At 46.6% G+C, this 20,619-nt stretch overlaps 7 protein-coding genes across 7 annotated transcripts; 3 read left to right on the top strand and 4 right to left on the bottom strand.

Moving 5' to 3' along the window:
- Window positions 1-59: 59 nt before the first annotated feature.
- On the bottom strand, window positions 60-1,143 carry F5Y00DRAFT_239606 (uncharacterized protein). Its single transcript, XM_048008107.1, has one exon. It carries the CDS (start codon window positions 949-951, stop codon window positions 319-321), a length of 633 nt encoding a protein of 210 aa, XP_047863944.1. The 5' UTR covers window positions 952-1,143; the 3' UTR covers window positions 60-318.
- A 1,170-nt stretch (window positions 1,144-2,313) lies between these two features.
- F5Y00DRAFT_270447 (uncharacterized protein) lies at window positions 2,314-4,411 on the top strand (the record flags this gene model as incomplete). Its single annotated transcript, XM_048012614.1, has 1 exon — window positions 2,314-4,411. The coding sequence occupies exon 1, from the start codon at window positions 2,651-2,653 to the stop codon at window positions 4,409-4,411; it is 1,761 nt and encodes a 586-aa protein (XP_047863943.1). The 5' UTR covers window positions 2,314-2,650.
- A 348-nt stretch (window positions 4,412-4,759) lies between these two features.
- On the bottom strand, window positions 4,760-6,292 carry F5Y00DRAFT_239601 (ferric reductase like transmembrane component-domain-containing protein). Its single transcript, XM_048008106.1, has one exon. The coding sequence runs from the start codon at window positions 6,042-6,044 to the stop codon at window positions 4,776-4,778; it is 1,269 nt and encodes a 422-aa protein (XP_047863942.1). The 5' UTR covers window positions 6,045-6,292; the 3' UTR covers window positions 4,760-4,775.
- A 2,403-nt stretch (window positions 6,293-8,695) lies between these two features.
- On the top strand, window positions 8,696-10,700 carry F5Y00DRAFT_239599 (HD domain-containing protein). Its single transcript, XM_048008105.1, has 3 exons — window positions 8,696-9,316; window positions 9,381-9,558; window positions 9,616-10,700. Exons 1-3 carry the CDS (start codon window positions 9,289-9,291, stop codon window positions 10,196-10,198), a joined length of 789 nt encoding a protein of 262 aa, XP_047863941.1. The 5' UTR covers window positions 8,696-9,288; the 3' UTR covers window positions 10,199-10,700.
- Window positions 10,701-11,010: 310 nt separating this feature from the next.
- On the top strand, window positions 11,011-13,717 carry F5Y00DRAFT_239596 (uncharacterized protein). The gene has a single exon (XM_048008104.1). It carries the CDS (start codon window positions 11,451-11,453, stop codon window positions 13,002-13,004), a length of 1,554 nt encoding a protein of 517 aa, XP_047863940.1. The 5' UTR covers window positions 11,011-11,450; the 3' UTR covers window positions 13,005-13,717.
- A 1,554-nt stretch (window positions 13,718-15,271) lies between these two features.
- Window positions 15,272-16,719, bottom strand: F5Y00DRAFT_239595 (uncharacterized protein). Its single transcript, XM_048008103.1, has one exon. The coding sequence runs from the start codon at window positions 16,466-16,468 to the stop codon at window positions 15,290-15,292; it is 1,179 nt and encodes a 392-aa protein (XP_047863939.1). The 5' UTR covers window positions 16,469-16,719; the 3' UTR covers window positions 15,272-15,289.
- A 646-nt stretch (window positions 16,720-17,365) lies between these two features.
- Window positions 17,366-20,408, bottom strand: F5Y00DRAFT_262910 (carbohydrate-binding module family 1 protein; the record flags this gene model as incomplete). The annotated part of the gene is made up of 11 exons (XM_048011454.1): window positions 17,366-17,655; window positions 17,709-17,751; window positions 17,801-18,033; window positions 18,081-18,172; window positions 18,219-18,267; window positions 18,327-18,420; window positions 18,477-18,598; window positions 18,659-19,151; window positions 19,204-20,052; window positions 20,106-20,305; window positions 20,360-20,408. 11 exons carry the CDS (start codon window positions 20,406-20,408, stop codon window positions 17,366-17,368), a joined length of 2,514 nt encoding a protein of 837 aa, XP_047863938.1.
- Window positions 20,409-20,619: the final 211 nt, after the last annotated feature.

Here is a 20,619-nt window from a genome sequence, read left to right as displayed (position 1 = left end):
ACGCATAATAGGTACCAGGCTATTACGGCCGGGCAGTTCACAGGAGGCAAAGCCATATTGAGTGTAAGATGTCAAATTTCGAAGTCCGAAAACCAAATACGAAGCGAGTGTGTTATGTACTAGCAAGTCCTCTATTTACCCCCTGTTCCTGTTCCTGTTCCTGTCCCTGTCCCAATATCCCGGCCAAGGCCCAATGTAAAATTTACATGCAAGAATGAGAAGTAGGTATGTTTTTCCAGGTCAGCACCAGGCCAATACCTCCGATGTATGCCATCCACTTCTAATCTATGAGTATCTAGGTACATATCGATTCATTCATTAAAGCGACGCAGCGATATTGTGAACGAATGAGTTGCAGTTGTTAGTTCTGACGTTGTAAGTCGGGTGATCATGGATCCATTCCTGCGCATTTCTTTGGACTGCATCGTGCTTTCTCTTGTTTGTCTCACCACCGAAGCGGATAGGCTTATGGTCGCTGTCCTTCTTATCCCAGGTATTCATTTTGAGTACAGATTTGCCAGAAGGGTCCTTGGCCATGTGGTATAATCTGGCTTCGAAATTCTTCTTGAGGGTAGGCTTCTTTTTCGTGCCGCCTTCTTTCTCGGTTACTTTGCCCACTATAATTCCGATATGGTCGAAGCCCAGAGCGTCTCTCAGCTCTTCTACCTCAGCCTTCGTCTCATGGTCCCCGTCGATCAATGATCCACGCGGCCATGTTAAGTAAAAGTAATAGTAGTGGTCTTTCTTTAGATTCGAGTGTTTAGCTTTGATGGCCTCGTATTCCTTCGACTCTATCACAGTCGGAGAACGAGCAACCAGCTCTGCGCTCTCTACTGCATTATCAGTGCGAGTGACGAGCTCTGTGTTCTCAGCCGGGTCGGATATGGTGGCAATGGGGCTGGCAGCGGCTAACGTAGCCAAGAAGGCAGAAAGCAAGTAAGTGAACTTCATCGTGGATTGAAATGAGCGTAGCAGAAAACTGTAAAGAGTGGTTGAGGAAATGAATGCTCGTCTATATAGAAGTCGACGATAGTAATGATACTATATTAATTCGAGTTATACAATGAAGGGAAATTACAGCGAATATATACTTTCCTTTTCTCTCTACGTAGGTAGCTGTTATATTCTTGAAATATTAATCCCTCCATTCCTCTCGCTGGCTTAGGCCCTCGGAATTATCGGCAGCTTGGTCTATAACTGATACACTTGCGCCTACTTAACTTAGACATGATATGGAGTATCCTAGGTAGGAATTAGCATACTACTATGCTAGTATGCTGACAATTGAACTACGAAAGACTGTTGGTTCCAGCTATGCTATTCGGGTAAAGAATCACGAGTACTATTTTAAGCGTGCGCTGAAGATTAACCGTGGGTTGATCGAGTGTACGGCCGGTCAGTTGAGAAGGATTATCTCCATGCGCTATGAACGAAAAGGAGCCACACGACTTTTTCAACTACCTAATGTAGGCAGATGGCAACCTAAAGAGAGGTAGTGTTTAGGGCTGATCATCGTCAACGGGTGTCCACTGAGAGGGATCTTTCATATAGGTAGGTGGGTTAGGGGAAAAGGCATCTGCGGCACGAAGCGCATAGGTAATTTTGTAGCGAAATGAAACATTGTGGCGGGTTTAGCTTGATCAGCCGCTCTAATCCTACATAATAGACCCCGCGATGAAAATCCAAAACGTTCATATAATTTTGTCGGGTTGGTAGCAGAATAATTATCTGCTGATACCAACATTTTTTGAAACTGCCCACATTGTTTTCAACCTGGTTAAGCGTGAAATTATTTTAAGCTTTCATTCTAAACATAGATAGATGACCTTTATTGCTGTTGGTTCTCATGCCTGATTACCCGCGCCTCTCGAAGGCGTGTAGCGTACAAAACAACATCTTGATCTACCTGCCTTTTTGGGCAATCTGAGTAGGTCCTCTATTAAGCCGTTTTAATGGTGGGTTTCTAAGTAAATAGTAAATACAATGTCGTTCAGCCCTCTCAAGATAGTCGATTTGACTGTGAAGTTATTCTCAATTCTATAGGTTAATCATTTTGATTTATATATCCTAGGTTACGTTATCATAAAACCATGGCCCAAATACACAAGCGGGTATATAAACTTCAGAACGACTCAAGGATGTAACACTGAGTAGGATGAATGGGAACTTCCAACCAAGAATTTGGGGCTAAACTTACTGCCGATCACTGGATCTGGGATCCTTGGTCCGGGAAGAGGGTGCCAAGAGTACTAAAAATAACCCCGGAAGCCCTACATTACAGAGCTGTCTAGAACTACACTATGTTCCTGATCATGGTTCCTGAGTAACTTGCTAAGTGACACCCAAACACCACGGGTCACATCGCCTCGAATAAACTACTTTCTCCCACTTATACACAGTGGCTTACATTAAGTCTCTATCCTCTCCTGTATTATCGAGTATAGTATTTCTAATATGGCGGACCATCTCGTCGTACCTAAATAAAGACATCTATTCATTGAGCTGAAATGGTCGCGTAGACATGATATCGAAGCTGCGGAGTTATAAAAGCAAATAATCAGCTCTTCCAACTCTCCCCCTTTTCAATTTTATTTTTACCATCCCCCCCTTTGGAAGATTATTCTCTTGTTTGTTCCATTCTATACACGCAATGGAGAGAGACTACGACCTAGCAAAAATCGATGGGTGGATTGCGCAAGGTGAGCTGACAAGGGAGCGTATTATGTCACGCCTCGACAATATCGCCCAAAGGGACGCAATTAGATCAGAAGACAAGCAGACCCTTCAAGCTAGTTTCGCATCGGCTTCTAGCCGCTCTCCCTCAGGCGATGGTGACATCTTGACCGAATCGGCCTTCATCTCTCTTCTACAATCTAAGGCTGGTCTTCCCCGAAACATAGAGGGTGTCGAGGCTGGGAAAATTATCTATGAGATGCTTGTTTATCTTAGCACTCTACCATTTCCTACGCGGCCGCACCGTCTTCAATCAGGGGGTCTCACCTTAGCGCAGATCACTCGAGCCTTAGCCTGGGCGCTATCGGACAGGACTAAGTATATCTTTGATGAGAGTAACCACTCGCGGATGCGGACACGATCGGACCACGAACGCCTGGTATTTCAGAGCTTAGCCAACAGTACTGTTCCCACCACGATGCAAGATGAGGTGCGGCGGCGTGTGAACGAGCTCGCTCACCGCAACCTTTTCGACGTTGACGAGTTATATCATGATCTTTGCGGGCTGAACAACGACGCTGACGGCGACGAGATTTATCATGACCTACTAGAAGTAATATACTCGACACAGGAGGAGGTACCTCCAGGACTAGCAAACGTGCCGCGGGACAAGTTCCGGCCTATCGCAAAGCAGATCAAAGTGGACGAGAAACTACCAGAGTTGCATACTCTTTCGATTCCGGTACCGCGATTCGAGGCATTTGTGAAGGTCATGTTGGCGCTACAGTTCGAGCCTGTCACTTCTGAACAGGATGCTGTCGAGCCATCGCAGTTTGACGACGCAGCACGGTGCATCTGTAACGCTTTCATACAGGACCAGGACGAACCCCAGGGTTTAAACTCGGACGCATCTGGGGTTATAACCTGGCCCTCATATTACCAAGCCCTAGAAACATCTTCGCCGTACCTACTCTACCCTTTCTACCGGCTGCTCACACTCGCTCTTCTGGATAAGCCTGGCACTTTTGATATTATTGATTCATCCGAACCTATTCCTCGCATCCCAGTTGATGCGGTGCTCACTCGATCGCGAGCAAGTCAGCTCAATACGTTCCTCGCTCATTCCGCGTACGGTCCAGACTTGCGGCGTATGAAATATTATGTCCCATCAAACTTACCTACACCAACCTTCCTTGCACAAGCCATCCAAGACGTACCCGACGAGGCCATAGTGCTATTTGCCGGCCAGACCACAGGTACCGGGCCGACAAAAGGGGAACTCTGCGTCTTTGGGCTTTTCAGTCCGAAGCCCAAAGAGGACCGCTCCCATATCCTAGCTCGTGCAGACTTCAGGCCTAACGCCGAGGGGCAACAACAGTGTACGTTATTTCAGCTTGCGCCCAGGCAGGAGTTATACCAGGGGGTTGCCGGGGCAGTGGGATGGAGTACCGCCGTCGGTGCTGACGGTAGTGAGGGTGTCATATTTGGACGTGCTACTAGTATTGACGATATTGAAGGGGGAAGGGGGGGAGTAGTGCTTATCCTTCGGGATGGTTTAAGACGCGGGGAAGTCAGACACCAGGGTAGAGACATCGACGTGGGTATAAATTCGGGTGCGGACAGCCGAGCAGGAGAAGTGACTTACAAGGCAAACCCGAGTCGTGGTGATTGGGTACTGGAGTTTGACATCGATCAAATTGAGATCTGGAGTGAGATTGACGGTAGCGAGTCTAACTAGGTAGGTACCTGGGTACCTAGGTAATTAGTAACTAACCTAGCACGGCCTATTAAATCCAAGCGATCCCACGCATTTGGAAGGATAACGATGGACAAAATAATGCGAGCACTGCGTTTAGCTTTACCAATGCCGAAAATTATCCAAACCGTGGCATTTAGATGTAGAATGTCCTGGTTAGGAAAAGGGACAAAATTGGTTATGTCAACTTGTACGATGTAGGAGGTATAAAACGTTAGTGTGAAACGTGGAGCTTGCTAAATTAAGTACATTACGTTAGGTACAATACCTTACCTAGGTACCTCATGTATTAGGTACTCGTAATTATGGAATGCATACCATCAACACTCAGGTACCTTGTTTTCATTCACCAACTAAACGCCTCATCAATTAATTTCACCACTCTGCCTTTTCTCCCAAGCTCAGAGACAATAGATCGTACTTCATCCGCCATGCTGTTTGGCCCACAGACGACGACTGCTGTCTCGCTATCCCCGACTACCTCGCGCTCCAGAATTGCTCGTAGATCTAATCGCCTTCCGACCGCAATCTCCCCTATTATATTTGGTACTAGGATACCTGGGCCTAAGGAAGTTTCTACCGCCTCAGCTAGCGACTTATTTCTCACACCCCAAAAAAGACGCACACGGCCGGTACGGAAACGGAGCACTGGGACCACGGCCGTGATTCCTACACCTCCGGCAATGAGGATGCAATTTGGTACCATGCGGAGTTCGTCAAGCGACGTAGCGGCGTAAGAGGCCTCGACCAGAACGGGCAATGTCTTTTCTTTACGAAGAGCGGCAGTCAGACCTTTTCCGGCAGTACTAATAAAGAACATTAAGCCTGGCTTGAACGATTGACTCATGGCTTGTGGAGAGGTTGAACCGCTTGAATCGACCGCGGCAGCGGTGGACGTGTGAGCGGGCGCCTTCTCTATATCACTTAAAGGCATACTAGTGTCTTCACTAGGCGTCGCCACGCTAGGTGCTTTTTGTATCTTGTCAACCATCATAGTTCCTAGGATGGAGAACGGATGGTTCTCCCATACGAGCCAAGTGAGAGTAGGGAAATACAGGTATGCATGGCCCTGTCCGGTAATATTTGGAATATCGACGCGGATGTGGTCTTCGTCTATAATGCTGATTTTAGCTTTTCTTACTCCATTTCGCGCGAGTCGAACAAAGCGCATAAATCTATCAAAAGCCCAGAAAGCGAAGGCGATATACACCCACGTCTCATACCCCCACTGATTCATGTATCGGTGATAGACGTGGAAGTAACAGCCGATCAGAGCGACGAAAGCAAACGCGAAATGGGAAGTGAGAAAGAGGTTGTAGAACTTCTGCCGTAAGGGAAGCGAGCTTGTGGGAAGTAAAACGGACATTAGTGAAACCGCCACGGTTCCCCATATCCAATAAGTCTTCTTGCTCTCATCTGTAAACTCGCCAAAGGCGATGTATGCCTTTAAATATATAGAGGCATGTATGCATGCTTCGAGAGTGCAGATTATCGCGACCCAGCGGTGAAGAAGGAGGAATGTTGAGTAAGACCAGTCAGTAATAGACAAGAGTATATTATTCCGGCCCGCATACAGCACAAGGAGCGCAAAGTTGGCAAAGGCCAATACGCCCATGCGATTGGCAACACATCGCAATAGTTCGTCATTTCCATCGTCGTTCGAAATCGGTGGATAGTCGATGCATAATAATACCACATTAATGAGTATGAAGTACACTATCAGTGAGGCTTGGCCACGGGTAGGCACAAGGGCAAGATTATGAAATGGCTGCCGATGTCTGCGGCCGACTATTGGCGGATCAATGAAGTACGCGTTAAATAGGCTTGCTAATTTCTTGGGGAATGGGACGAAGCGGAGTAGGGAGCATGCTATGGGTATAGCTGCGCCGGTGATCAGAAGAATTAGTCTTTAGTACGAGTTAGCACTAAGCATTTCAAGATGATATTGGTAACAAACAAACCCAAACTCGGTCTGTCTAATTTCCACCTGCTGGAAAGAGAAGACACGATCATATTCGCTCAAATACTCTTCCTCAGTAACTAATGTAGTTTGGTTTAACACCGACTTAGGGTTGACCACGACGGCCGGTGGCGGATCAATATGAGCGATAGTAGTCGAGTACGATTCCTTTGGGCTAGTTTGGCCAGGCTTACGGCCTATGAGGAAGTTGGCCCAGTAATGTTCGATATCAGAGAGAGGAGTACCAGAGCAGTGAGTACTGAGACAGTAGGCAACGCTGCGGAGGAAACTATCATCTGTTGCGTAGCAATCGTCCGAAGTCGTAAATCCTCGATCGTGGTGCCTTTTCATGCTGTTATGGTCCATGGTGGTAGAGCAGCTAAGCTGATATGGACTTATAACATTGTGGCAAGCGTAGGCACAGATCGGATCGTAGATAGATATACCGTATCCAATGAAACCATGTCCCCTCAGGCTCGAAGCTGCCCCTAACGAAGCCACCATAGGGATTATCAAACTGGCCTTCATATCGACGGCTCAGATTATAGGAGTAATTAGGTCAGGACAAGTAAATCGAAGAAGAGGGGCTAGCCTATCATGAAGGAATCAAGCTATAGGGATAAAAATCCTGATTTCCAGTTCTCCTTCAAAAGAAGAATACCTACGGTTTAGGCCGCTTAGTCCGAGTATTGTGATTCTAATGATAGATGTGACTAGCATATCCGTACGATTATATTTAATAGTAGTCCAAGTCCAAATACTTGTATCTCCATCTCAGAGTCACACATGTGTTCATCACCGCGACTTCAAGCCGAACCGAGTGAATATAGAAGGTTCCTCGTGAAATATGATCCTATTCAATATTTCCGCCCTGCTTAGTATCGGGCCGTAATATCGAAAAACTCCTACAACTGTGTATAGGTGCTTTTTAGTCTACGCACTAGAGATTAAAAGGCAAGACGATGCAGTTGTAAATATTGACAAACTTACTTAAGTAATACTTAAGTAACGCAATGGTAAGGGGGGTTCCCTGTACGATACATCTTATAGGCCAAGCAGGATGTGACAAACATGCTCGCTTGTAGTACAAACAACTAATTTGGGCCATTATAAATATTCCCTCTACGATTACTAATTAGAAATGGGTTAAGTGGATTTTGGCAGGTGTTGAAAATACGATATGGTAAAATAAATAGTCCGCATAAACTTGGGTAGTTTTAGTTAACATATTTATCTATTCAAGAACCAAGACTTAATAGAATAGGGTCCTTTCATCTTTGTGCTTGATTACTATAGATTACGACGATTGACGGACGCTGTAAATTATAGTGTTGGGTGGTTCACCAAGTCGTCAACTTGTCCGCTATGTGTTGGGTTATTCGTGATGACCCTTGAATGAACTGCATTCCCATAAGATTGTCTATTCTTCGGGGGCCTCGATGAAGCTATTATTATTTGACCCATAGCGATGGTACTACCGAGGTTGCGTTTGTGGTATAAGGCACTGCGAGCTAGCGAGCTATGCAGGCTAGGCAAACCTGATGGAGTCGAGCGAAGTCTCTAATTGTTCCCAAAATTTAGCTCCTTAATATTGACCTCTACCTGCTATATAGATAAAAGTTAAATACTCACAGTGGGATAATATCTCTAGCTTTATTGCGGCCAAATTCCGCACAGATAGAGGACCTAGCATGTATTTACGACCGAACAACCTACCCAATATATCACGTAATATCCGGTCGACTTAACATAGTATATGTGATCGAGTTCGGCCCCCGAGGCTGAGCAAAAGTAATCGAATTTATGTACACGGAAGCAATACAAGCTTATTTTGCTCTTCACTTGTCGCTCCATACATTAGACAGATGAGCGAATAAGACTAGTTGAACTTGATGTTACGTTAGAGGTGGTAGTTAATAATAGCTTTTAGTTGATGCTCATGTGAACGGAGGGGCGAAACTTGCTCGAACGTGCTCGACGTTGACCCGTGGAATTCCTTATTGAGATTTGATCTTATATGGTTATGATAAGTCATTGTGGAATATTGACATCGGACCACGAGACGAACTACTATGGGAGGACAAAATCACTTGGCTACCAGAAGAAAATGATGGCTCGGCCGCCCACGAAGTGTAGAAAACAAGTACAAGCATATGGAGGTGTTGGCTAACGAGAGATTCCGTTTACTCTCAGGGACAATCATTGCTGATCAGGAATGCCCGTCCATGTTTAGAAGTATGTATCCGAGAAAAAGGGGGGAGGATATAATTCGTAGGTACCTAGGTACCTACTTTATAAACCAAAGCTGCAAGACCAGGGTGCTGAATTCTGGAACAGGGATCTAGATTAAGGGTCTAGAATAAGAAAGGGAGTACATGTAGGTACCTACCTTAGGTAGGTACATATCAAAGACGATACGTAGTACATGTAACTGACGTGGCGTACTGCTGTGTAACTCGAAAACGAAAGACTGACATCATACAGGGTTAAGAGGCAGCGACGGTCAGCTACAAATCTGATAATGTTCGCTGACAATTACAACCCCGAGCAGTACCTAAACGGAGTTGTAGGTAGTATCTAAGCTCGGAACTTAGAACGTTTGGGTCTCTATCAGTCTATCGGCCACGTGGGGCAGATATGTTGTGTGTCGTGGGGTCCCCCCTCTAGCGCTTTCTTTGAAATGTTTCTTCACCTCTTCTTGTTTGTACCCTTTTCATATACCTAAGTCATATTTCGGGATCATTTCTTCACCTCATTCAGGAGCAGGTTCTAACTGATTGGTGTTACCCATTTCGATTCCCAACTACATCCCTAGAGCTTACCACTCCGTACAAATACCAGCCGCGGCCACGAACATCTCCTTCAAGGACGAGCTATCCTGCCCGTACTTAAAGGCGGGATGTCCTCCAATAACCAGGAAGGCATTGGTAAGTGAAGCATTTTCTAGAGCATCAGACGAAGTAGGTTCAACTAACCAGGCTATATTTGCAGAGCCCGGTGTTGTAATAACTCCCAAGGTCTCTGAACCATGGGCGGTCGAGAAGGTGCTAGCACAGATTCACCCCGAAGCCCCTGCCGAGGATTCGAGCTCACCAGTTCCTTTCTTCCATATCCTCGAGCGGTTAAAGACGGGCAAGCGAGAAGGATGGCGGCGGTTCGGAATCAAGAGGTAGAGTATCCCTCCCTCGGAACTTGATAAGAGGCTAGTCGCTTACAATAAGGCCAGAGGCGAATCGATCGCGGATCATATGTATCGCATGTCCTTAATGACCTTCATATGCCCCCCTTCGCTTGCATCCAAGCTCGATCTTAACAAATGCATGAAGATGTGCCTCATCCACGATATGGCCGAATCAATCGTCGGGGACATTACGCCGGTAGATGGTGTCCCGAAACCGGAAAAAAGCCGTCGCGAGGCCGAGACAATGGACTATATTTCCAAGAACTTACTGGGCAAGGTGTATGGAGGGGTTGCCGGACAGGAGATCCGAGCGATCTGGCAGGAGTATGAGGACTCCAAAACACCCGAAAGCCTCTTTGTCCATGACGTAGACAAGATGGAATTATTGTTGCAGATGGTGGAGTACGAGAAGCGGGCGGATAAGCGCCTGGACCTGGGCGAGTTCGCTTACGTTGCGACCAGGGTTGTACTTCCGGAAACGCAGGAGTGGGCAAAGGACATCCTTAAGGAACGCGACGAGTTTTGGGGTTCGGCACCGCATGTTCATGGAGAAGCCGGTGTGAATGGCGGTGTGAAAAAGACGACGACACAGGATCAAGACGCCTATTACTCTAAAGAGGAGAGCTAAAAAGGAGATGGGCTGCTATTGGCGGTAAGCAAAACATATTGCGGTATTGCAGTCTTGCGCCGACATTAAAAGATTCTTGCTCGTCGTTTACGCTTTTTGCTTCATGTCAGGTATGGAGCATTATCACATTATCATGGTAGGTAGAATGGGAAAACACTAGGGGTTCGGGACGGCATACAACCCTCATTAGAAAATGGAGCATATGGTTATGACCAATAATGATAAGAATATTGCAACGCTGCCGACCGCTTCTTCTATTTCACCGGTGAAGAGGCGCGGAGGGGAAGGTGTTAAAATAATGTACATTTAACTGAGGACCCGCTATCGAATCCGGTACCCGGGACTGGCACCCGGGGTTGGCTCTTTGGCCACTTGGCGACTGCTGTTCTATTGACTTTTTATGCTGTTTTGACCTAGTAACGGGTGTGATGATTAAACTTAATAATCAACAACTCCAACTTTTTAGAATTAGAATTAATACAGCGCATAAGCACTTGAGAAAGTTATTGTTTTTAATTTTTACAAGATGTAAGTCCTAGCAAAATCTTCAAATTGTGCTTACGTATTAAACTTTAGGTGGTTAAGCCTTTTTCCAGCCACCTATGTAGGCAGACACGGATATGGAACCTTGAAAGTTTGACAGGGGTCAATGAGCTAATGAGCTAATGAGCTGTATAGTTAAGAGCTGACCCTATTGGTCGCTAGGTCCCAAAGTCCCCAAATCCCCAAGTTTCTTACGCGTGCCAGCGACTTGACACCACGCGAACTCTAACGAAAAAAAAAAAAAAAAAAAAAAGAGGCTTGTGATCACGAGTACTAAAACCCATCCCACCTTTCTTACATCATATCCTACCTACCTTTTTTTCCTCCTGCTTCGCGTACTCTGAGATAACCTTTGAAAACAACAGACGTACAAGCTGCATCAAGGGGATTTTGGCAGTAAGACTCGTCCAGTATCGACAAAGGCACCGATAGCTCTGATTGATAGGTGTTTTTGAATATCTTTGAAGAAGGCGAGGCAACCCATTGTTGGGAAATCTTGAAATGGTGACATAACAAACGGATTGTCTTGCTGTCTCATTTTTCAAAGAGCTCCGAGGATACAAAGTTACGCCTATCTTTCTCTATTGATATATTCTCGCCTGCTACACTCGCTATTCCATTCAATCAAATATCGGCTCTAATTTAATAGTTTCAACACTCGCTTTCGCTCCGGTCGCATTCGTTTCGACTCCTTTGCGGGCATCTTACCATGTCCTTCGGGCCGCGGGTCCTTTTGCCGGGCGCATTCCACTTTGAACCTCTTAACGACGGTAGCTCCTTGTCTGGCGTTCATCCGGGAATGTTTCGACCTTCTATATCACCCTCCGCTTCGAGCTCTCTATATCTAGATAAATCTACCAACAGCTTACACTCGGATGCATCAACATTAGGCCTTAATGCGAAGAGGAAACGGAGGGGACCTCGCGAGTCCAGCCTATTTAATAGCTGGGGTACGAATAGAGGTGATGCAGCATCTAACACCGATAATAAATACCAGGAGGAGGCCGAAGTCAACGGGCTGGTTGAGGGGGAGGGGAGGAAGTATGTTCTAGCCGGTCAAACTGAAGCTCCTAACGGAGTGGCTCCTGGAGCCTTCATGGACGCGATGGAAGATAGCATTTATTCCGACGTCAATTACAGGCGCAATTTAGGTCCTAAATGTGCGCCCGCGAAGATCGAACCGTCCGCTATTAATGCTACGTCTACTATATTATCATCATCACCCCCTCGAACACGGCAAACGAGCGGATGGGGTTCTATTGCTTTGAGTACTATAGGCGGAGTCGTTGGAAAAGTATTCCAATTCTGTAGAACGGGCGTGTTCCGTGGTTTCTATGCCGGTGGAGGTAGGGGATACGGGATGAAGACACCACCTAGGCAACCATCAGCTACAAACGGCCAGGTTTGGTGTAATGAGCACGATATTCCTACTCTTCCAGATTTCGGCTCTAGCACAGGACCAATCGAGATTCCCCAGTCTCACTATTTCCCATCTAATTACAGAGAAGGATCGCCGGAATCCCCGCCCCCTCCTGCAGCAAAACGGCGGCAGATTGATACCGGAGCTCCTGGAGATGAACTGCGCCGGAATTGGGTCATGGTCCGGGAATCACCCGAAAAGACACGACCGCAGAGCAGAGCTTCTCAAACCTCAACAGTCCGTACATCTCAACAACAAACATTTCCGCCCGTTCTCCGTCGACGTATTAGTCGACCCGTGAGCCGCGTAAACACAACCAGCGCCACTCGACGCCATTCTAATAGGATAAGCCATGTCGGAACCACGCCTGTATCCAATACTGAGCCGGCAAGTTTTGCCTCTCCTCGAGCTCACTCACCAGCCGTATCATTGCATACTCCCAGTAGAATCCCCGTCCCAAGCCAACCGCAATCACCCAGCGTTTTCTCGGCCTCTCGTATTCCACAACCAGCTTCTCTTATTCCTAGTCCTAGTATTCACCCGAGGCGTAGTCACGGGAGGAATCATAGTACGGCATCAGCAGCATCTGGTACGTCCTCTATCAGGATAAGAAGAGGGGATTCTACGCAGGAACTTAGGGATTACAGCCCTCGACTGGATGCCGAGGCGAAGACCCTGGCTGCTAAGAGACTCCAGGAGGAAATAGAAGCTGACATGCGGATGAATGACTTCAACGCTCGGTTAAGGGATATGATACGCCAAGGAAAAGAAGCACTCGGGACGAAAGTGGATATCGAGATACATGACGACATGGAGGGTGTGGATACTTGGGAAGACGCCTAAATGACGGGGTGAAGCGCGGCAGTTCAACGATTTTCCTCTTCTTTTCAATTACAACTGGGTAAGGCTACGAAACCGACGGCGTGGCTCAAGTCCAATAAAAGGGCGTTTAAGGATATATTCTGTTTCTGTTTTGGGTGCAACGATTCAACGCCAACTTGATACCAGTTTCATGTTTTTTGCTTCCATTGGGATTACAGCACCTATTCATATATTGGCACGGGTCTGGGGTCTAGGAGGATCATCTTGTATAAATACATAATGATCACGTTACGAACTACTGAATGAATGCCTGATGTCATTAACTTGTCACCGAAGACCTCGGAATCCGTACGTCGTAGGATAACTGCGTGTGTTCGATTGCCCCTGTTCTTCGTCATGCCCCTATGTATTTGTTGGTGACTATTAACGACCTGAAGTATCGTGGCTTGAACTTGGTTCGTCTACTAAGGTGGAAGGGAGGATGGCCCAAGGATATAACCTGGGGGGCATTAAATATATCAGCACTAATTTACAAAGTGTTGGTTAAATCTAAGTCATTGAATAAAGGTTTGCGGCCTACTTACATACGTGGTTCCAAGTAGTGTTTCTACCGGGTCAGGGGAAAACTGGATGGGACATCTAGTTGTCACTTTCTACCTCTTGGGACACAGGCCAAAAGCCGCGGTACGTTGTAGATACATATTTTATGACGTTTCTAAACTTGAAATATAGACGGGGAAGGAGAAAGATAAGTTTATAAGACACCCTTATAATATAATAGGATATGTAGGAGTCCTCTAGTAGACGAGATGCCAACCAGGTAACAAGGAGATCAAATTAGATAATACTACAAACGCTATACTCACGCAGCCGGCTATCACCACCGGTCAATCTCAGCGCCACCCACCACATTCCCCTTTTCAAAGACAGAGTCAAAATGGGCCAGTGCTTTAGCCAGCCTAAGCCTAGACATTCGAGGAGTCGGCGCCCGAAACGTTATCACCACTCAAGGCATCAAAGCCGGCGACGTCAACGTCTGATGGAATTGTACCGATCCGCAAGTGCCCGGGAGGCGAAAAGGACCCCTGACCAACGGCCCTCTATTAGTTCCGGGGACTGATGGAATCTGCCAGATAAAGGAATATCTTCGCCGCGGAAACTTAGCATAGGCGTAATTTGAGTGTCTATTTGGCACCTTATCTTGTGAGAAATAAAGACTCTAATACTGCGTAGGTATCTACCTGTTAGAATGGCGGATTGTTGAGGTCATTTTAATGAATGTAGAATGTATTTTCTTCAATATACGTGGTACTATTCCCGTGTTTTGCGCAACTAATCTGATTCTTAAGCCTTTAACTAACCTGTTGGTCTCCTCCTATGATATGCTATCAAAGCTTACTAGATCATAATTCCATTATGCATCATTTCTTCAGTTACACCCTTTTTCGCTCTAGTCACCTTGACGTACGTGTTCCACCAGTCATTCTTTGTCAGGCGTTCGAGTCATCTACGCGAAAACACGTTACGTAGGTAGGTAGGTACATAATTGTCAAGTTCGTAGACAGCCTACCTAACCTAGGTATATAATTCTAAGCCCTATGGGTGCTTCCATCGGAAGTTTCATCTTAATGTACCTATCTGTTTTTCTTTTTTGCTATTCTATTAGGGGACTAAAATACAGCTGTGGTCATATCTAACGAAATCAAGCGTCGTACCCCAGATCTTCCGTCGGATTTCTATTGTAACGACGAAGGTAAGATGGGTAATTGTTTTAGCCAGCCCAGTAGTGGCTACTCGAGATACTATCACTCCGGATATCGTTCGGATCATCATCGTTCGGGACACCATCGGTCAGGTCGTCACCACTCGGGACATCACCATCACTCTAGGCACCACCGCTCCAGAAACCACCATTCTAGGAACCATAACTCGAGACGCCATGGCCGAAGACGTACCGATTCGGTAGAAAGATATCGACACACGGGCGAGCTAGAGCCAGATGTAGGAGAAGGAGCTCTTGCAGTTTAATTTCCACTAGCTTTCAATATTGTGAGGCTAATTACCTACAATATACGTATTCCAGAAAGTTCAGTGTATTTCCTATGGAATGTTACTTATCATCCAGCATGCATTCATAGGTAGGAAGGCTACTAATATAAAATTGAATTAATCCAGACACATTAAAGGACAAGTACTTCTAAGATTTAATTTAATTATAATGTTGATCAAGGATATCTCTTCTAAATGTTCTTATATATATGCTAAAACAGATTTAAATTATTTATAATGTTTATATTCACGCCAACCTACCGGCGCCGCTTCTCTTGCGGCCGTTGGCGGTGGTGTAGTGGTTTTCCCTGTTCCCGGCCTTTCTCATCGTTTCCCTGACGTTTAGATAATGCGGTGTCCGACTCGATATCATGATCTTCTCCATTTTCCTTAATATTATTAACATTCTCATCCTTATCTTCTGGTCCTCGCTGTCTCGTCCCTAACATTCTGCGCTGTTTTAGCTCAGGCGGCGTTTCCTTCAGTCCGAATTTCGTCATGGCCCAGGACCACCAGCCTCGCTCGGGCGGTAGCCATTGTCCGATATCCATAGTGTAATGCTTTTGGTCGTCGGGTAAGTTAAACCAGACGAGCTCCCTGGTATTATGAATGCGCCCTTCTATGACGAAGTCCCCGATGTCGTCTGGGATTTGGAGCGCCTCGGCAATAAGTATGGGCTGGTAGGCTGGGATGAGGAGATGTAGGCGCACTGGCCGGGGCGGTTTCCCGTGTTTTTGAGAACGCGCATTCTTCTTTTCTATATACCTCCGTGTTGCGAGCATAAAGACGAAGACCGTGTCGATCTGGTTCGTGTAGCCGCAAAACCGGGGATCAAGCGGATTGGTCTCGATAAGATGGAAGAACTTGGGGTACCAATCGTTGTCTGGGTGGAAGACATAGAACCAGTGTTCGACCTCGGGGTCTTGAGAGGTCTGGGCCAATCGCTCACGGATCATATAATAAACCAATTCGGGAAACTCTCTTTGAGCCATGAGGGCAGTTTGCGCTGCAAGGGTATCTGAGATGTCCTTCAGCCTCGTGGCGATGAGGTTGAGCGCCTGGACCCCCTGGTAGGTCAAGATCATATTAGACCCGATACCAACAGTAGTTGCGATAGTACTGAATAAGCCAAAGAGCTTTAGACTGTCGCAAACTGACCGGCCCATCACCTGAATCGAAGGGACGAACTGATGTGCAGCCCCGACCAATTCTGTGGCCTTGGGGACTAATTCATTTATATGACCGGCCGTTTCATTTGCCTTCTTGATCGTATTTCCTAATTGCATAATGCTGTACCCTGCTTGTATGGTCTTTACAACTGGATTAGCCTTGGCTGCTACTCCTGCAGCCGTCCCGATAGTCCTCGTAAGAGCCTCGCGGATGACTCTTTTCTTCGTCTTGTTTCCGGGGATCCATGATGTGAGGTCGGATGGCATAATGATACAATGATAAATGATAGTGTTGATGTTCTAATGGTAGTGACCAAAAAGGGTAAGTTGTAGCAAGGGCCGCAGAGTGGGGGGCGGGAGTGCTTTTAATAAGGCATTTATGAAGCGTGCGTATATTATTATGCTTGGTCCTCTATTGACGTGGCAGTTTAGCTGGCCATTAAACCTGGATCTCATTTGCAACTATCATTTTAGACCTGCAAATGTTGATTGGGCTGATAGTCAGCTTTGCGGTGAGAGGTTAGCTTTGGAAGCTTTAAAACCAATAAAATCCATGGATATCCGTTAAGGGGTAAGGGATACCTAGTTCCCGTTTGGCGGAGTCCGGGCATACGTATATCCGTTCTCTTTGGATCATCAGGACTCCTACATAGTATGTAGATAGGTAGTAGAGGTTGACATCACTACCCATTATTGATACCTGTTATACGGTTCTTGAAATTTAAGTCTTCATATCAACATAGGTACTTCGGTACCAGAGGTATGTAATACGAATCTACTTTGTGCCTTGATGCTTATTGGTACAACAAGGCACAGAGAGGTGTGTGATCGACATATCGTGCACGGATATTAAAAAGACCCAAAGAGCACATGCCAATTACCTATTTGTACATAACATTCCCAACCTAGCTTGCCATAAATATGTCAACTTCGGCCTGCTAAGCAGCGTCTACGCATTCACAAAAGATAATTATGGTACTGGTTGTAACCTAATAGAGCAAGCTGCCAAATAGATACTTGTTGAATTCACTATAGTTGGGTACCTAACCTAGGACCCAGGTAGGTAGGTATACATGGGTAACTCAAACACACTATTTCCGGGTCATCAGTACTGGACATGACGGACGTTGAAGAGAACACACTTACCTGAGAGTAGTATTCATTCTAGTACTTGCAAGTGTACGGCGCCGCGCACTGGAAGCTGCCCGTCCACTGTAGTCCGCCGCATTGAGCAAACTCCGGTTGTGCCTTGGGTGATGCCAGGGCCAGGATCTTTTCCGAGGCGTGTTCGGCAGCAATAACGATGTAAGAGGTGGGATTGGTGGTGATATGACCTGGAAAGATGCTAGCGTCGACGACGAATAAGTTGTCGGTACCATAAACCTTGGTATTGAGGTCAACTACGGCCGATCCGCTGTTTGTCCGACCGTCGTCTGTTCCGAGCTTGCTGGTTCCTGGTAATTGTTAGTCGTTGTATCGAGTAGCGATACGATGCTAGCTAGCCTACCAATCCAGTGGTTTGATCGTCGGTTGGTGTATGAAACGAGCATCTACAATCATCAGCTTTGTTTTCTTATCGCATGATATAGCGCGACTAACATCATTGACAAAGTCTTCGACGGTGGTGTTTGAGGGTGGGTAGGTCCACGTGAGACCCTCAACATTTGCTAGGGCCGCTTGAAGGTTCTTGATGCCTTGAATAACAGCCTGGACATCGTTTTTATCCTGTAAGTAAGGGAGCGTCGAGACTACAGTAGTTAATGCCTTCGTAATGGTCATTCGGCCCCTTGACTTTGCACCTCGCCCAAGGTACTGGCTCATAGTCATAGCATCTACTTCTATCAACGAGTGCGAACCTCAAGATATGGGGACAACCTACATCCATTCGGTGTCCCGGCACTCCCTTCGACCCTGGCGGTCCACTGGAGTTGTCGAACCACACCGTCATCACCTTTGATTTCATCCCAGAACCTACATGGGATTAGAATCCCGGTGGACTTAAGATTTGGTAACTTACATTGGACCGATATTTGGCGCTGCTTGAGCTAGAATACCCGATCTGGAATCTGTGGTTACAGGTCAGCCGCGGCCTTATCATACGACACAAGGACTAAACATAGCTAACCTAGATATAAGTTCTTGTCAGTGACATTGGGGTTATCCCATGCTTCGTAGAAGTCGTAGAACACGACGTTGGGATGCGTAATAACAGTATCAGTCTAAGTAGATGTAAGCATATTTATTTAGAGGTACAACTGGTTAGAGGGTATCGAACATTTGTGTGGTCTTCCAGATTATAACCGACAGGCAGATTAATCCAAGAGCTATTGGAAATCATGGTCGGACCATCAGTTGACGACTGGACAACAGATAGCTGATCCGACGGTCCGATTCCACCTGGGCTAGTCAGTAATGTAGAGCATAGGAGGGCTTCTGAGATTGAAGTAGGCAACTTACTTCGTAATAGGATCTTGGCGGACCCAAATGTTCCCGCAGACAATATGACGCGGCCAGTAACTGAGGTAACATTGACAACACCGTTGTATCCTCCGTTTATAAACGGCTCGACCTCAATACCGGTAACATGGCCACCAGATCTAACAACTCTCTTTACTGCCGTGCCCATCCATAAATGGAAATTATTGCGCTTGCTAGCAGAGACCAAGTAAGTTGCCATAGGCCCGCCACGTTCACCACCAGAAAACATGAACGGCGAGTGAGAGAATGTGTGATTCTTTTGGTTTGGCACGTCGTTGGCCGTAACTTCTGACCATCCACCAGCTTTTAAACCACTAGCCAGAACTTCGAAGCCTTGCTGGTAGTATCGTTTTCCATCCATCGAAGGATGGTCAGTACCAGGAATGCGAGAGAATGCCCTCTTGGTTGCAGCGGCCACGTCTGAAGATTTCCATCCTTCGGGAAAGTTATAATCCCAGTCTAGAGTATATGGCTAAACCTCACCATTAGTATCGCTATAGTTGTGAACATATCACATGACATACCTTCCACCATAAACCAGCATTAACAGCGGTGCCTCCACCCAGCACACAGCCAGCCATCTGATCAGTATCAGTGCAGGCAATACCTGCAGAGTCGACCCAGATCTCGTTGCACAGGCCAGGGACATCAAATCGAGTCAAGTTAGTGCCGTCTAACCATTCCGGCTTGAGCGAGCCGCCCCATCGTCCTGAAGAAGGTGGCCCCTTTTCAATGAGCAATACACTCTTTCCAGCCTCACTCAGCTTGTCTGCTAAAGGGATTCCGCCAGCACCGGCGCCAACAACAATGTAGTCATAAGTGCCGGTCGGGACTGGGATGCCAGTGGCAGTAGAAATTGACGTAGTAGCGGATGTGGTGGTCGTGGGTGTTGCTCCTCCGCAGCTTCCGGTAATTGTAGCGGTAGCTTGGGCGGCCCATTCTGAATAGGATGGATTTGCTGCGTTTTCGTCTAGAGTGGCGCCCCAGATGCTTTGGCCGTTGCTGTGGAAGTTGATAGTAATATCCGCTGGACAAGCCGGGTTTCCCGGAGATTGAAGTGAGCTAGCCCATCCTAGTACTAGGGAGCCGGCACTAGTCGATGCGGAACCTGATGCGCCGTCTTGGTCCCATACTAAACAGTTCTGACATCTAAAGATCAAAGTATAGTGGTCCTTGTCGATGGTAGACGAAATTTGAGTTAACTTGGCATCGCCTGTATATATGTCCGGGCTAGTATATCCACTGGCGAAACGGAGCGATGTCAGGATCTGATCTTCGTATGGCCAGGCCATAAGAAGGAGGCTATTTGTCATCGGCCCGCCGAAAGACAAACCGCACCATCCGTTAGTTGTTGTGCCGTTGGAACCGCATTTCTGTTATGAGGATTAGCGTGTCGATATATTAGATTTGAACTTGTTATACTGACCAAGTATCCTATGAACTCAGTAGCGTCGACGGTCAAGGCATTCTCTGGTAGCGCAACACCGAAGGTTAGACCACCCCAGGCTGACACACCACCAGAACCGTCGGCCTTATCCGGTACGGCCCATGTGTCGAATATGATACCGGTTTTGCTGTCCTGGTACAGAGTTGGTGCGCTTACCTGACCGAGACATTTCTGGACATCTACGCCGTGTTAGTAAGACCACCGTCGGCGTATACTTAGGGAGCGTAGCTCACTGAAGCTGACTGCTAGAAACAGTGATACAAAAGGACCGAGACGACCCATGGTTTTATCGGCGTATCATGCCAAGTACTCGCGTGATAGGAACCGGAGGACTCGACATTGTGAAAGAAACGCGTCCAAAGGACTCTTATATATATACTAATAGATTATGAGGCTGATGAGTACATGTGGGCTGACGGGAACTCATTCCGAACGAGGTCTGACTAAACACACTAGTAGACATATACATGATCGAATTTGATCTAGTTAATAG

The sequence above is a fragment of the Daldinia vernicosa genome (assembly GCF_022497035.1).
Source record: "Daldinia vernicosa strain CBS 139.73 unplaced genomic scaffold F5Y00scaffold_29, whole genome shotgun sequence".
Classification (NCBI taxonomy): domain Eukaryota; kingdom Fungi; phylum Ascomycota; class Sordariomycetes; order Xylariales; family Hypoxylaceae; genus Daldinia; species Daldinia vernicosa.
The sequence above is the reverse complement of the archived record's forward strand: the minus strand, read 5'-3'. Positions and strand labels throughout refer to the sequence as shown.